Below are 17,122 nucleotides of genomic sequence, written 5' to 3' on the forward strand. Positions count from 1 at the left end.
CAGCTTCCAGTTATGCCAGCTGATGCCAAATGAAGAAGAAATGAGTTGCCCTACTCTGCTCTCCCTAAACTAAAGACTGGTGAACAAGAGACATGCTGTTTTGAACTACTAGGTTTTGAGGTGGCTTATTAGGCAGCAGTAAATTGCTACCACAGATACTGATACTAAAAATGGTGTGCTGCTATTCAAAAAAACCTAAAACTAAACTTCCTTTGAACCAGGAGGTAGGCTGAACCTGGAAAGATGTAGAAAAGCATAAGAATGAGACCGAAAAAGGGCCTCCACAAGACTCTTAGTGGAAACCTGATGGCCTGTGAAGAGGCTGACAGCAAGGGTTTCTAAGCAAGTGAAGAAAATGACACTGGAGGAAAGGGAAGTCATGCTACAAAATACCTGAAAGTAAAACGGATAGGAAAGAGAAACTAAAGAAAGACTATGCAACTGCAAGGAACCAGGACTTACTGGGTTCAAGTATCTGTTTCTCGTTTACAGCCTCTCTACATGTTGAACTGTCAAATAATGCTAAAATAAAGAAATGGCTTTTGGGTTAAGAGAAAATCCAGGGTGCTACCAGGAAAACAGAAAGATTTAAGGTATGCCTCCAATTTCTTTAAGGATCTTGAGTATAAGATTTTTTTTAAAGTGGGTTCCACACCCAACATGGGGCTTAAACTCAGCACCCAGAGATCAAGTGTCACATGCTCTACCAACTGAGCCAGCCAGGAGCCCCAAGAGTAGACGAATTTTAAAGGCATTGTCTTAATATAAGAGCTTCACAGGAAACCTGAAGCGAAAAGCTTATCTCAAAAGGACTTGGGAGGGTCGCTTTGCTAAAACACGGCATGAAATCCAGTAATATTTACAGAAAACTAAAAAAAGTTAGAGATTTATAATAGCAAAACATACTATTTGCTACCTTGGACTAAAAGAGACCAAATAGTGCAAAATGAAAAGAGGCTTTGGGTCTTAGAAATCCCACAGGGAGGAGGCAGGATGAAAAAACTGCTGCAAATACAGGTCATTCCTTATGAAAAGGAAGGAACCAAGAGTTTAAAGAGTAAAGAAAGGGAAGAGACATGGAGAAAGTATTCCCGTGGTTAGGACTAAGTCCTAACTTAAGAACTGACAGCGTACATCAGGCTCTATTTCAAAACTCTTATGGACTAGGGTGCTTCCCATCTTCTTTTTCTGAATGGGACAGTCTTCAGCAGTTGACTAGAATGTTGCATTTGTGAGTGATAAATAACTGTCTCTTTCGTTCTCAAGTCCTCATATTGAGAACCCTTGCACTCAAGGGGCTATACTTCAGATACCATAACCCAGGCAGCTTATCCCCACTGCACCTATGATAGTAAGATCTTGGACTCAAGCCCTGAACCTAATGCCATGATAACTGAGACTCGCAGGAGGTATTGGAGGGGGAGGGGAGTGAATGTATTTTTCAGGTGGGAGGAATACAAACATTTGTGGCCAGTGGGTAAATTATATTGCTTTTTAAAGGTGTCCATAGGTTTTAAATATTAATTCCATTTTAAAAAAAGGCCATGGAACAACTTAGTGACTTGCTCCTAATGAACAGAATATGTGACTATGATCCTGTGTGTATTCCAAGCCTAGGTGACAAAAGGCGATACAGCTTCTGCCTTGCTCTGTATCTCAGGCTGCTTACTTGGAATCTAGCTCCCCATCTAGTGAGGAAGCCTAGGCCACAAAGAGGGTCTAGGTGTGTCAGTTTAAGTGTTTCTGCTGCCTCCTGAACTGAAGTCCAAGGCAACAGCCAGCATCAACCACCAGACGTTAGTGAACAAATCTTCAAATGGATCCAGCCCCAAACCTTTCAGTTGCCCCACCTGAAGCTGAGCGGGGCAGAGACTAGCTGTCCTGGCCACACTTTTCCTAACAGATTTGTGAACAAAAGAAATCTAACCTTTGGGGAGTTTGTTAAGAAAAAAACAAAGATGATAAATTGCAAAGTGGATGAAAAAAAAAGAGATGACACCTAAACTTGTATAGGAGAAATTGGTCTCCATTAAAGTAGGATGTAATAAATGTTAAGATTAATTTATTAACAACCAATGGTGCTAATGAGAAGAAGCAGATAACTAGAAGCAAGATCTAAGAAGTTTTTCTCTCAGTTTTTCCCCAGTTAGGATCATATTAGCTGCTCATTTTCCATATGTGGCCTTTATTATATTGAGGTATGGTTCCTCTAAGCCTACTTTGTTGAGGTTTGTATCATGAATGGATGTTATAGTTTGTCAAATTCTTTTTCTGCATCTATTGCAATGATATGATTTTATGCTTTTTTGAAAATTATGTGATATGAGGTATCACATTCATTGACTTGCAAATATTGAACCACCCCTGCAAACCAGGGATAAATCCCATTTGGTTATAGTGAATGATTTTTTTTAATGTTTATTTATTTTTGAGAAAGAGCACAAGAGGGGAGGGACAGAGAGGGAAACACAGAATCTGAAATAGGCTCTAGGGTCCAAGCTGTCAACAGAGCCTGACACTGGGATCAAACCGACGGACCATGAGATCGTAACCTGAGCTGAAGTTGGATGCTTACCTAAGCCACCCAGCTGTCCCTGCCCCCGGTGAATGATTTTTTAATGTATTGTTGGATTCAGTTTGCTTATTTTGTTGAAGATTTTTGCATGTTCATCAGAGATGCTGGCCTGTAATTCTCTTTGTGGTGTCTTTATCTGGTTTTGGTATCAGGGTAAAGCTGGCATAGAATGAATTGGGAAGTTTCCCTTCTTTTTATGTTTTTCTGGAACAAGTTGAAAAGGACAGGTTAAACTTTCTTTTTCCTTTTTTTTTTTTTTTTTTTTTTTTTGGATTAGCTCTTCTTTACATGTTAAAATTTACGTCTGAAGTCATCTGGTCCTAGACTTGTGTTTGTTGAGAGTTTTTTGATTCCTGATTCAGTTTCCTTGCTGGTTATTGATTTTTTTCAAATTTTCTATTTCTTCTTGTTTTAGTTTGGTAAGTTATATATTTCTAGGAATTTATTCATTTCTTCTAAGTTGTCCAACTTGCTGGCTTACATTTTTTCACAACATTCTCTCATAAATGTTTGCATTTCTGTGGTGTTGGTTCTTATTTCTACTCTCACATTTGTGGTTTTATTTATTTTGGTCTTTTCTATTTTCTTGTTGATTACTCTGGCTAACACCTTATCAGTTTTATTAATTTTTACAAAGAACCAGCTCTAGGTTTCATTGATCTGTTCTAGTATTATGTGGTTTTTTTTTGTCTATCATTCATTTCTTCTTTAATCTCTTTTTTAAATTTTATTTTGAGAGAGACCACACATGAGTGGGGGATGGGCAGAAATATAGAGGGAGAGAGAGGGAGAGAGAGAATCCAAGACAGGTTCCTTGCTGCCATCAGAGAGCCTAACACGGGGCTCGATCTCACAACTGTGAGATCATGACCTGCGCCAAAATCGAGAGTCAGACACTTAACCATTTAAGCCACCCAAGGGCCCCCTGTTCTGATCATTATTACTTGCTTTCTTCTGCTGGCTTCAGGCTTCATTTGTTCTTTTTCTAGCTACTTTAGGTGTAAGGTTAGGTTTGAAATTTTTCTTGCTTCTTGAAATAGGCTCATATTGCTATGAACTTCCCTCTTAGGACCACTTTTGCAGCATCTCAAAGGTTTCAGACCATTGTTTTTTCATTTCCATTTGCATACACGTTTTTAAGCTTCTTCTTGTATCTCTTGCTTAACCCATTCCTGTGTAGTAGCACGTTATGCAACCTGAATGTATTGTTTTTAAAATTTAAGGCGTGTTTTTTGTTTGTGATCCATTCTTGACAATATTCCATGTACACTTGAAGCCAACGTGTATTCTCTTTTAAGATGGAACATTCTGAAAAAATCTCTTAAGTCCAATCTGGTCTGCTCTGTCATTCAAAACCATTGTTTCTTTTTCTTTCTTTCTTTATTTTTTTAATATATGAAATTTATTGCCAAATTGGTTTCCATACAACACCCAGTGCTCATCCCAACAGGTGCCCTCCTCAATACCCACCACCCACCCTCCACTCCCTCCCACCCCCCCCATCAACCCTAGTTTGTTCTCAGTTTTTAAGAGTGTATTATGCTTTGGCTCTCTCCCACTCTAACCTCTTTTTTTTTTCATTCCCCTCCCCCATGGATTCCTGTTAAGTTTCTCAGGATCCACATAAGAGTGAACACATATATCTCTCTTTCTCTGTATGTCTCAAAGCCACTGTTTCTTTGGTGATTTTCTGTTAAGATGTATTTGTTGGTGATTTTTTTGTTAAGGTATTGATGTAAATGGGGTGTTAAAGTACCCTATTACTGTCTTATTAATTAGTTCCTTTATGTTGGTTATTGTTTTATGTACTTGAGTGCTCTCATGGTGGGTGCATAAATATTTACAATTGTTAGATCTTCCTATTGGATTGTACCCTTTATTATGATATATTAGCATTCTTTGGCTCTTGCTTCAGTCTTTGTTTTTGGTTATTTATTTTGAGTGAGAGTTGGGGAGGGATATAGAAAGGGGGAGAGATAATTTCAAGCAGCCTCCATGCTGTCAGCCTGGAGCCCAACATGGGGCTCAAAGCCACCAGTCATAAGATCATGACCTGAGCCAAGACCTAGTCGGTCGCTCAAATGACTGAGGCACCCAGGTGCCCCACAGTCTTTGTTTTAAAGACTCTTTTGTCTAAAAAAGTATCGCTATTTTTTCTTTTAACGTGATAAATTTTTCTCCATCCCCTCGCTTTCATTTTTTTTAATAGAATTTATTGTCAACTTGGCTAACATACAGTGTGTATAGTGTGCTCTTGGCTTGGGAGTAGATTCCCGTGGTTCATCACTTATAGACAACACCCAGGGCTCATCCCAACAAGAGCCCTCCTCAATGCCCACCACCCACTTTCCCTTCTTACCCACCGCCCCCCTCAACCCTCTATTTGTTCTCTGCATTCAAGAGTCTCCTATGGTTTCCCCCTCTCCTACTCTGTTTGTAACTATTTTTCCCCTTCCCTTCCCCCACGGTCTTCTGTTAAGTTTCTCAAGTTCCACATAGGAAAAAAAACATATGATATCTGTCTTTCTGTGACTTATTTCACGTAGCAAAATACCTTCTAGTTCTATCCATATTGCAAGAGACAGCACGATTTCACTCTTTCTCCTTGCCAGGTAGTATTTCAGTGTATATATAAACCACATCTCTTTGTCCATTTATCATTTGGTGGGCATTTAGGCTCTTTCCACAATTTGGCTATTGTTGAAAGCACTGCTATAGACATTGGAGTACATGTCCCCCTATGAATCAGCACTCCTGTATCCTTTGCATAAATTCCCTGTAGTGCTATTGAGGGATCGTAGGGTAGTTCGATTTTCAATCGTTTTTGCAGAACCTACGCACTGTTTTCCAGAGCGGCTGCACCAGTTTGCATTACCACCAACAGTGCAAGCATCCCCTCACTTTCAATCTGCAGGTGCCTTTATGTCTAAACTGAGGTTTTTATAGGCAGCATACAGATGGGTCTTGTTTTTTAATCCATCCTGTCACCCTAGGTCTTTTGGTTGGAGAGTTTATTCCATTTATATCCAAAGTAATTATTGACAGGTATGTATTTATTGTCATTTTACTACTTGTTTTGTGGTTGTTTCTGGAGATTTTCTCAAATCCTTTATTGTTTTTCTCCCTTTGATGTCTTTCTAATTTGCTTTAATGATATATTTGGATATGATAAGCATTAATTTGTATATCACCTCTTCTGCGTGTAGCAGTCTATATTAAGTTGATGGTCACTTAAGTTAGAGCTCATTTTTTTTTTCTCCTCTCCATGTTTTCATAAGGTATTATATTGTATAAAATTTTGGGGCATTCCTTGACGATTTTTTTTACAGAAATATACAATTTTACTGCTTTTACATTTCCTGCCTTTATACTGTCACTTTTGATCTCTCCTTTCCACTCAGAGTCCCTGATAATATTTCTTACAGGCTGATTTAGTGGTCACAAACTCCTTCCATTTTTGTTTGAGAAATTCTTTATCTCTCCTTTTATGAATGATAGCCTTACTGGATAGGGTATATTTGGCTGCAGATTTTTCTCATTCAGCACTTTGAATATATCATGCCATTTCCTTCTGCCTTGCAAAGTTTCTGTTGAAAAATCTCCCGCTATCCTTGTGGGTTTTCCCTTGGAAGTGAATGACTTGTTTTGCTGCTTTTAAGATTTGTAGCAGTGGGGCGCTTGCGTGGCTCAGTCGGTGAAGCATGACTTGATCTTAGCTCAAGTCATGACCTCGCAGTTCGTGGGTTTAAGCCCTCCAGTGGGCTCTGCACTGACAGCACAGAGAGTGCTTGGGATTCGCTCTCTCTCTCTCTCTCTCTCTGCCCCTCACCTGCTTGTGTCTGCGTTCTATCACAGAAAAAAAAAACACTAAAAAAAAAAGATGTTACCAATATATTTTGCAAATTTAATTACATGTCTTGGGTGTTGATGTTGATGGAAGTTCTCTGTTCCTCCTGGATCTGGATGTCTGTTTTCTTCTCCACATTAGGGAATTTTTCAGTTATTGTGTCTTCAAATCAATTATCTGTCCCCTTCTCTCTGTCTTCTTCTGGGACTCCTATCATGATTGTTTTTACATTTGATGGAGTCACCGAGTGCCTTAAGTCTATTCTTGCATTGGATAATTCTTCTTTGTCTTCTTCAGCTTCACTGCTTTCCATTACTTTGTCTTCTAGGTCATTAATTTGTTCCTCTGCTTCTTCCAGCTTGCTGTTCATTTTTACTTCACTCTTCATCTCTGATTCTTGAACTCTTTTATGTCTGTGGTAAGTGTCTCTCGGATGTCTTTCATTCTTTCCTCAAGTCCAGTGAATATCCTTATGATCATGGTTTTAAATTCTCTATTAGGCGTGTTATTTACATCTGTCCCATTTAGGTCTCTGGCCATGGCCTTATCCTGTCCTTTCATTTGGGATAAATGCCTCTGTCTTTTCATTTTGTCTAAGTATCTGCAGCTTCTGTGTGTTAGAGAAGCCAGTTACGTCACCTGCTCCCGAAAGTAATGGACTTAGGAAAAAGACGTCATGTAATGCCCAAGGTCTAGCACTTCAGGGAGTGTCACCAGTGTGTGCTGCATGTCTTCTGCTGTTGTGTTCTGGCTATGCTATCCTTCAGGCCAGTCGTCTGCAGAGGCTCTCCTTGCCTGGGCTGGTGAGTGGTCCCTGGCCTGAATATAGCAAGTTTTAACTAGGTGTGCTCTGGTCTGCTTAGGAAATGAGACCTGTCACCACCTCTACTGGAACTGAGGCCAAGGGAAACTCTCTGGTTGGGAGATGTGGTGTGGGCAGGCATTTGTTTGTCTTGGTCTTCTGGGGGAGGGGTCTGCTGTGCTGGAACTCAAGCAAGAGTGACTGAGAAAGGTAGTTCCACCAGAGTACAAGGGGGTGGTGTTTGGTGTAAGCAAGTTAGGTAGCCAGTGTTAGCAATGCACTGCTTCCTGCAGGTAGCTTTATGTTTGTGGTGAGGGGCAGGAGAAGGAGATGGTGCCAGCCAGCAGTTTTGTTCCTACAGACAGGTCTCTCTGAACTTTGCCTCTGAGGGATGTGCTCTGAGAAGAGCAAATAATCTCCCCAATGTGTGCCCCAGGCACTCTTCAGACCACTGTACCCATGCTATATGCTCCCACGTTGTTTGCCTGCCCTCTGTCCAAGAGCAGTGCAGTACCTCAGGGCACTAAACCAGCTAAACCGGATGCCCTTTAAAACTCCAGACCTTAAGCAGTACTGGTTGCAAGAACTCACGAAATGCAGCCCCTCTTGTTTTCCAAGCCAGTGGCTATGGGGAAATGTTCTCTTTGTGCGTTCCCCTGTACGTTCCTCTCTCTCACCCTTACCCACAACCTCGACTCCCTCCCCTCTGCAGCAGCCAGGATCTGTTTCTCTTCTAGATGACATTTCTGCATCAAGGACCTTTTTTGATGTGGCCTCTTCTCTCCCTTTTGTTGTGGAGTTTGTTCTGTCAGTCTTCAGGTTGATTTCTGGGGTATTTAGGGTGAGCTGATTGTTATCTAGTTGTATTCGTGGGATGAAGCAAGCCTAGAGTCCTCCTACTCCTCTGCCATCTTCCTGTCTTTAAGATCTTTTTCTAAAATTCCCTTCAATTCCAACAACTCTTACAAGTAGGAAGGAATGCCTCTTTAGAATGTCCTCTCAAGTTAAGGTAGGAGCACAGAGACATACGATTTGAAGCACAATAGTTGAAAAACTAGAAAGGGTCAATTTGATAACCAAAATTTGGTCTTTGATCTGATTTCAATTAAAGGAAATAGGCAGCTTTGAGTATTTTTTAATCCATTGAATGCTCAATCTTCACTCTCCTTTCCTCAGTGAGGAAATAAAGAGACTGTTATGGAATCATTTTTCATCTTTTCAGTAGCAAAACAAATGTACTGTCTGTTAACACTACTTAAATTAACTGCACATTCTCCTTTACTTACTCCAACCTTGTTTGTGTGGGGAGGTAAGACCATTTCATCTTTGTGTTGTCCCACAATGCTTCTCCATATCACACAAGTTGGCTTCAAAAGTTTGTTGTCATTCAAATTACCAATCTACTATTTGTCTCTGATAAATCAACTTAATACTACTTCACTTTGTACAGCTATAGTATTTGAATGATCTAATGTCTATTCCATTATTTACACACTGAACTATAACTTATGGCTATGCCTATCTTTCTATTTAAGTGCAAGAAGGGGAAACAGGCTACTGTGTTTTCCAAGAATGTAGGATCTGTGCCAAGAACAGGAATAACACAAGTGTTAATTTGCAAGATAACTAGGAAGAAGTTTTCATAAAATTTGATATGGTACTGGCATAAGGACAGACATATAGATCAATGTATTAACATTGAGAATATAAAAATAAACTCTCACATTATAGTGAACTGATTTTCCACAAGGGTGGCAGACAAATGGAATAAGAATAGTCTTTGTAGCAAATGGTACTGGGACAAATGGATATCCACATGCAAAGTAATAAAATCAGACCTCTACCCCATTGCATATATACAAAACTAACTTAAAATCTAAGAGCTGAAATGATAAAACTCTTAGGAAAAAGCTTAGGTCTATATGTTTATGACTGGATTTGGCAATGATTTCTTAGACATGACACCAAAAGAGAAAAGCAGATTAAGAATACTTCATCAAAATTAAAAATACTATGCTTCAAGTATCACCATCAAGAAAGTGAAAAGGCAAGTGACTAGGAGAAAATACCTGAAAATCCCATATCTGTTAAGGGATTTGTATGTAGGATGTTTAAATAAGTCTTCCAATAACGAAAAGACAATCCAATATAGAAAAGGGCAAAAAATGGATTAGTTCTTTAAAGGCGATACAGAAATGGATAATAGTCACGTTAAAAGGGGGATGTTCGGGGTACCTGGGTGGCTCAGTCAGTTAAGCTTCTGACTTGGGCTCAGGTCACGATCTCACGGTTTGTGGGTTCGAGCCCCGCAATGGGCTTTGTGCTGACAGCTGAGAGAGCCTGGAGCCTGTTTCAGATTCTGTGTCTCCCTCTCTCTGCCCCTCCCCTGCTCACACTGTCTCTCTCAAAAATAAAAGAGACACGTTCAACATCATTAGTTCTAAGAAAATGCAAACCAAAAACCACAAGATGCCATTTCATACCCACTAGAATTGCTATCATAAAAGCAACAGATAATGACAAACATTGGCAAGAATCAGGAAAATGGGAACTCTCAAAAACTACGGATGAAAATGTAAAGCTGCCACTTTGGAAACAGTCTGGCAGTTCCTCAAATGTTTAAACTAGAAAAACAATTCTTCCAAACTTATTTGAGAGAGAGTGCACAAGTGGGGTAGAGGGACAGAGGAGAGTGGGGAGAGAATCCCAAGCAGGTTCCATGCTCAGAGCAGAGCCCAATGTAGGGCTTGATTCCTCAACCCTGAGATCATGACCTGAACTGAAATCAAGAGCTGGACACTCAACCGGCTGAGCCACCCAGGTGCCTGCCCCTCCTCAAAAGGTTGAAAAAAAACAAAACAAAAAAAAACAAAATAGGTTTATTTAACAGAGTTACCATATGAACCAGCAACTGTATTTTTAGGTATACACCCAAGAGAAATCAAAACGTGTTCACATAAAAAGTTGTTCATTACACAAAAAATAACCTCAAAATGTGTGAAAGACCTCAATGGAAGACAGGAAGCCACACAATCCTCGAGGAGAAAGCAGGCAAAACCCTCTTTGATCTTGCCTGCAACAGCTTCCTATTCAAAAGGTCTCCGGAGGCAAGGGAAACAAAGACAAAAATGTACTAGGGGGACCTCATCAAAATAAAAAAGTTTCTGCACAGCGAAGGAAACAATCAAAAAACTAAAAGGAAACCGACAGAACGGGAGAAGGTATTTGCAAATGACATATCAGATAAAGGGTTAGTATCCAAAATCTACAAAGAACTTCTCAAACTGAACACCCAGAACACAAGTCATCCAGTGAAGTAATGGGCAAAAGACATGAATAGACACTGCTCCAAAGAAGACATCCAGATGGCCATACAAATCAAAACCACACTGAGATACCACCTTGCGCCTGTCAGAAAAGCTTACATTAACAACTCAGGCAACAACAGATGTTGGTGAGGATGCAGAGAAGAGGATCTCTTTTCCACTGATGGTGGCAATGCAAGCTGGTGCAGCCACTCTGGAAAACAGTATGGAGTTTCCTCAAAAAACTAAAAATACACCTACCCTACAACCCAGCAATTGCACTACTAGGCATTTATGCAAAGGATACATGTGTGCTCTTTCAAAGGGACACATGCACTGCCATGTTTATAGCAGCATTCTCAACAATAGCCACAGTATGCAAAGAGCCCAACTGTCCACCAATGGATGAACGGAAAAGAAGATGTGGTATGTGGCGCCTGGGTGGCTCAGTCGGTTAAGCGGCTGACTTCGGCTCACGTCATGATCTCACGGTCCGTGAGTTCGAGCCTCGCTTCGAGCTGTGTGCTGACAGCTCAGAGCCTGGACCTGTTTCAGATTCTGTGTCTCCCTCTCTCTGACCCTCCCCTGTTCACGATCTGTCTCCCCTGTCTCAAAAATGAGTAAAACGTTAACAAAAATTAAAAAAAGAAGATGTGGTATGTATATATTCCATGGAGTATTACTCGGCAATCAAAAAGAATGAAATCTTGCCATTTGCAACTACGTGGATGGAACTGGAGCATATTATGCTAAGTGAAATTAGTCGGAGAAAGACAAAAATCATATGACTTCCCTCGTATGAGGACTTTAAGAGACAAAACAGATGAACAAAAGGGAAAAGAAACAAAAATAATATAAAAACAGGGAGGAGGACAAACACAAGAGACTCATAAATATGGAGAACAAACAAGATTGCTGGAGGGGTTGTGGGAGGGGGGATGTGCTAAATGGGTAAGGGGCATTAAGGAATCTACTCCTGAAATCATTGCTTCACTAAATGCTAACTAATTTGGATGCAAATTTAAAAAAAAATAAAAACTATAAAACAAAAAGAGGAACCACGCCAGGCTCACCAAAATATTTCTCAACCCAGGAAGCCTCTGGTTGGGGAATCAGGAGATAAGGACCTTCTAGAGAAGTCAGAGCTATGGACTGAGTTGCCCGAATGCAATCTTAAGTTTTTGATTCACAGAGAAGACCTTAAAGTGGCAGCTAATTTCATACCATGACCCTAATTCCTTTCTATAGAGATGTACAGAAACTCCCTCGTTATTCTTTAATAAGCTTCATCAGCTTCGCATATGCTTACAAATTTTAGTTTTTGAGACCTTCATGATTTCTTTAGGGCACAGTAGCAGGACAAGGCCTAGCACTCTCATTCATAGAAGACTGATCAACAGAGTGTCATATTACTCGCCTGAAAAGTTCCCTATTACAATGTGACTCATTTGTAAGACGTCTAGAAAAGAAAATGATTTTCAATGACTCTTCAGCCACAAAAAGGACCAGTCAACAGAATGTTCTAATTCCCCTGACGGGTATAGCTATCTAATGAAACTTGCATGTATATTATACAGCTTTTGTGACTGACAGAAAAGAGTTGGTCACTGTATCTATCTCCTTGCTCCCGCTTAGGATTTACAATGAGCATCCTCCAAAGGAGGGTGAGAGTGGGGGACATTAATTGTTCTGCTTGGAAAACAGTTGGGGTTTCACTACATATCAATAAATTAGAATCCTGAATGGCACATTAGTCTTTTCTGAGATTGAATTGTGAAATCTCTGAAAGGCTGATGAACTCAAGTGAGTGGAAAAAGAAAATGGGTTTCTGAACTTGCAATGGTAGGAGCACTATGTTACTAGGTAAGGCCCTGACAGAGCAGACATTTCTACTTTTTCACTGGCATTTCTTGTCATTTACAAAATCCAACAAAGAGAAAAGTCCATTCCTTTGAGAAGGACGTTTGCATAAAGACCTGCTAGTCATTCTTGACGAAGACAGTATATTGCAAACTTGTAATTACAAATTACAATTCATCATGAAAATAACCCGTTCTCAAACTCTCACTGAAGGGTTGAGACTACAAGAGAAAGACAGAATTCAAGATGACATGGTCACTCAAAGTATGCGGAAGTTTGAAACACGTTGAAAAATATTAGCAGGGACTCACACATCTGTATGCCAACGTTCACAGCAGCATTATTAACAGTAGCCAAAACGTGGACAAAACAAAACGTTCACTGGGATATAGATAAAATGTTGCTTTTTTTAGACTCTCACAATGTTTTTATGAAAATCTCACTATAAACACCATTACTTTATGAGTTCAATCAACTTCATCTATATTGAAGAATTACAACATTGTAGCAAGTAGGAATAATATCAACCAAACCTTTGGAGCAGTGAGATTTTCCATAGGATCCAAAACATACTTATGTACTACTACTAGTGAAATAAGGATTCCTTTTCAGTAGGACAGACATTAAGAACCCGACTTACTAAACTTGTCTTTATCACGTTGCTCTCAAGATCTTGAATTTGGGCCGCTTGATGTTTGCTGGTTGCTTCTTCCGTGGCATTTTTAACCTGTAGCCTAAAAGGCAGATCTTAAGATAATTATTCTCGCACATAAATTTAAAACAACATCATATAGTTTCTGAACAAATGAAGGTCTTACAGAAATTCTTTAAATTTTATTAAGAGGAAGATTTGGGAATGTTCCCTTTCATTTTTTTTGTGGATAAGGTGCAAAAGTGAGACATAATATGCCACAATTTTGCATTTCAAAATAGCCCAAAGCTGGACTTTGTATCCAGCTTAACAATGATATACTGGCATAAATAATACATTTCCCATACTACACTGTTTATCTTCTTTATAAATAAAAAAGTCATTTTCTGTGAGGCTTAAATTATACTTTTGCACATGATCTTTCATCTCCTCAGTATATCTTACGGCCTCTGCATGTCGTTCCTGTTCTTCCTGCAACTAAAATAAAGAAAAAAATCATTTTAACCACTGAAAATATAGTAAAACACCATCGCCTGTTAATTTTTTTTGACCTGAGAGAGAGACAGTGAGAGAATATGCAGAAGTGGGGAAGAGAGACAGAGGGAGAGACAGAGAAAATGGTAAGCAGGCTGCAAGCTCAGGGCAAAGCCTGATGTGGGCCTCGGCCTCATGACCGGTCTCATGATGTGGGATTTGGGATCATGACCTGAGTGGAAATTAAGAGTCAGGACCTCAAGCAACTATACCGCCCAAGCGCCGATGTAAGTAAAATCTTTTTGGAGCCAGCCTCTCTCTCCTCTACATGCTGACTGACGGCTACTTTGAGGCCATAACAAGAGTTCAGCTTCTGCAACAGAGACTATGGCCTACAAAGACGAAATGTTTCAACACTCTTACAGGATAGTTTACCAGCCTTACTCTCCTACAAAAACATAAAATTGTTAATGTTTTTAAATTATATATGATCAGATAAACCTTCAAATGTATCTATTGGTCAAATGGGGAAATATAGGAATTTACCTTATGGTAAACATTTCTAGTTTCATATTCCAAGCACCACATCAACTATGATTTTACATATTCACATAGGTGAATGCCGTTGCTATTCTCATGATTACAAAACTGAACAAGCTGTTTTCAGTGACAACAAAATGATGAAATTTTTAGAAGCAATATCCTAGTAGGGGCCAGAATGCCTGGTCTGAATTCCCAGTTCTGCTGGTTATGAGCTGTAAGACCTTGAGCACACTACCTAAAACTTCCGTGTCTCAGTCTCTGCATCTGTAAAATGAAGGTAATAACAGCACCTACTGGGGTACCTGAGTGGCTCAGTCGGGTCAGCGTCTGGCTCTTGATTTCGGCTCAGGACATGATCTCAGGGTCATGTGATTGAGCCCCACATCGAGCTCTGCATGGACAGCGAGGAGCCTGCTTGGGATTCGCTCTCTCTCTCTCCGTCTCTCTCCCTCTCTCTCTCTCTCTCCCCCTTTTTCTCTCTCTCCCTACATGCCCTTCCCCACAATCTCTCTGTCTCTCTCTCTCTCTTTCTCAAAACAAAGGACCTTAAAAAAGTGATCTCTAAATAAATAATAGTATCTACCCCACTGGGAGGTTGGGAAGATTAAATTAGGAAATAAGGAATCAAAAAGTTAGAAGGGTATGTGGAACATAGTCAGCTCTAAGTGTCTGCATGTAGCATGGTTACTGTTGCTATAGTTAGCATTCCAGTACAATGTGATAGTTTAGGCAGGTGGCCTGTCAATACAAGTTTTCCCCTATACAAATTATACTGAAGTTATTCTTCATTCCACCGCAAGTGGTAGCAAATGGGGAGCATGAGGCCCAGAATCTCCTCAGTACTTCAAAAACTTTGCCAATGCCACTAGCCAACAGTACTTTTTCCCACTTATAATCATTTTAACATACTTCCTCTCTTTACCACGCAGTGGACAATGTTCACAGACTACGGTACAAATAGCACCTCCTTTACTGAGTAGTAGATCCTTTACATGACCATCAGAGGCAAGGGAAAGCCACTGACATGGAAATAATCGAGTCTTGTGAAACTAAAGTTCCTCAATCGTTTCATGTCCATACTGTTTACGTTAGGCTGCTTTAGCATGTACTCTGATGAAGAGATTAAGGCTTTGTGGTAAAAGCATATCAGAAAAGCTGTCCCCAGATATTTGCAGTTGGTAAAGTGCTATAAATCTGTAAATCCCAGTTTGGGGGCGCCTGGGTGACTCGGTTAAAAGCGGCCAACTTCGGCTCAGGTCATGATCTCGCGGTCCGTGAGTTTGAGCCCTGCGTCGGGCCTCTGTACTGACAGCTCAGAGCCTGGAGCCTGTTTCAGATTGTGTGTCTCCCTCTCTCTGACCCTCCCCTGTTCATGCTCTGTCTCTCTCTGTCTCTAAAGTAAATAAACGTTAAAAAAATTTCTTTTTTTAAATCCCAGTTCTGGCTGTGTAAAGAAGACAAATTTAGCGTGCTTTTTCATAGTGAGAGGGAAACAAGAACTAAACACTTGAACATTTCTCCTCTATTTGATTAAGTGCTTTCATTAATTGTTTTACTTATATAAGTGTGTGTGTATAGAGATATACACACATTTTTTTAACGTTTAATTTTTGATACAGAGCACGAGTCTGAGTGGCGCAGAACGTGAGGAACACAACAGATCCAAAGCAGGCTCTGTTGACAGCAGAAAGCCCGATGCAGGGCTCCATCTCAAGAACATGGAGATCATGACCTGAGCCAAAGGCAGACTCTGATAGGACTGGAGCCAGCCAGGTAACCCTCAATTTAGTATTTCATTTCTTAGCATATATTTAGAGTGAAAGCTTTGTTATACCAATGTTTCCAAGAAGAATTTATTGATACGGTATAAAGCACTTAATTTTATCAGAAAAGCTGTTAAGTTAAAATATTTTCAATTTATACAAGGATAAGTACCACACGTATCAATTATTACTATCCCTTAAATTTATACTTAGGAAGACGAAATTACCTGTCATGAAAAAAAATTAATAATGACAAATAAAGGACTGAATTTTTCTTCACAGGCTAGATGACAAGTGTCAAGAGAGTTAAAGCTAATGGGAGTTAGAACCGTCAGAGAAAGTTCACTGGAAAGGAGACTGTGAGCCAAGTCTGAATAACATAGGTTTACTCAAGAGGAACAGAAACTAAAAAGACAGTAAGGACAGCATGACGAATGGCTGAGAGATGGTGAAATCAACCCAAATAACTCAGAGCATAAAATCTGATGGCAGAGACATTAAAAACGGAGGTCCACACAAGGACTACGTGATTGTTCATAAGCAGCAGTATTAATAGGAAAGAAGTGGACACAACCTAAATGTCCATCAACTGATGAATGAACAAGGGCTTTAGCCCACAAGGGAGTACTGTTTGACAATAAAAATAAATGAAGCACTGATATAAGCTGTAACCAACACAGAAGAACCCAGAACACATTAAGTGAAGCTAGCTAGTCCCAAGGGACCACACATTGTGTGACTCCATTTATATGAAATATTCACAAGAGGCAACGCCATTGAGAGACTAAGTAGTAGACTGGTGGTTGCCTGAGGCGGGGGGGCAACGGGGAAGGGTTTCCTTTCAGGGTGAGGAAAACATTCTACTTGATGGCAGTGATGGTTGCACGAGTGTACACAGAGACAGTGAACTGTGCATGGCGAATGGGTGACTTTCATGGTATGTGTATTGTACCTCAAAAAACCTTTAAAAAAAACCCAATGGCAGGATACAGAGACTGTTCTTAATTCTCGCCTTTTGGGCGTCCATACTACACATGATCTGAATATTTCCGTGCTTTGACAATATGTCTTAAAGGCAAAGAAAATGAAGGAAATGCCGAAGTTCAAGTGGATTGTTAAGTGATATTTCTGTACAAGTCATCCTGAAATCAATACGCATTCTTCCCAAAAGGGAAGATGAGAACTAAGACAATTATCTGAAACATTCCATTAAACATTATCTTCTGATTTGATCCAGCTCGCCTCATCATGGTAATAGAGATATCATTAAAAAGATTGTTTAGTAGGGGCAAAAGTCCCTT

The 17,122-nt window shown here is 39.9% G+C and overlaps 1 protein-coding gene across 1 annotated transcript in view; it reads right to left on the reverse strand.

Annotated features, from left to right (window-relative positions):
• LOC128776566 (uncharacterized) overlaps positions 1 to 17,122 on the reverse strand; it is a 153,024-nt gene that overhangs the window by 113,654 nt on the left and 22,248 nt on the right. The window contains 4 exon segments of the mRNA XM_053901303.1: positions 236 to 393; positions 13,030 to 13,123; positions 13,448 to 13,518; positions 13,788 to 13,907. Coding sequence (XP_053757278.1) covers positions 236 to 393; positions 13,030 to 13,123; positions 13,448 to 13,518; positions 13,788 to 13,907 — 443 coding nt within the window.

Source organism: Panthera pardus, unplaced genomic scaffold, assembly GCF_024362965.1.
Source record: "Panthera pardus isolate Hobbes unplaced genomic scaffold, ASM2436296v1 HiC_scaffold_1, whole genome shotgun sequence".
In the NCBI taxonomy this organism is placed as follows: Eukaryota; Metazoa; Chordata; class Mammalia; order Carnivora; family Felidae; genus Panthera; species Panthera pardus.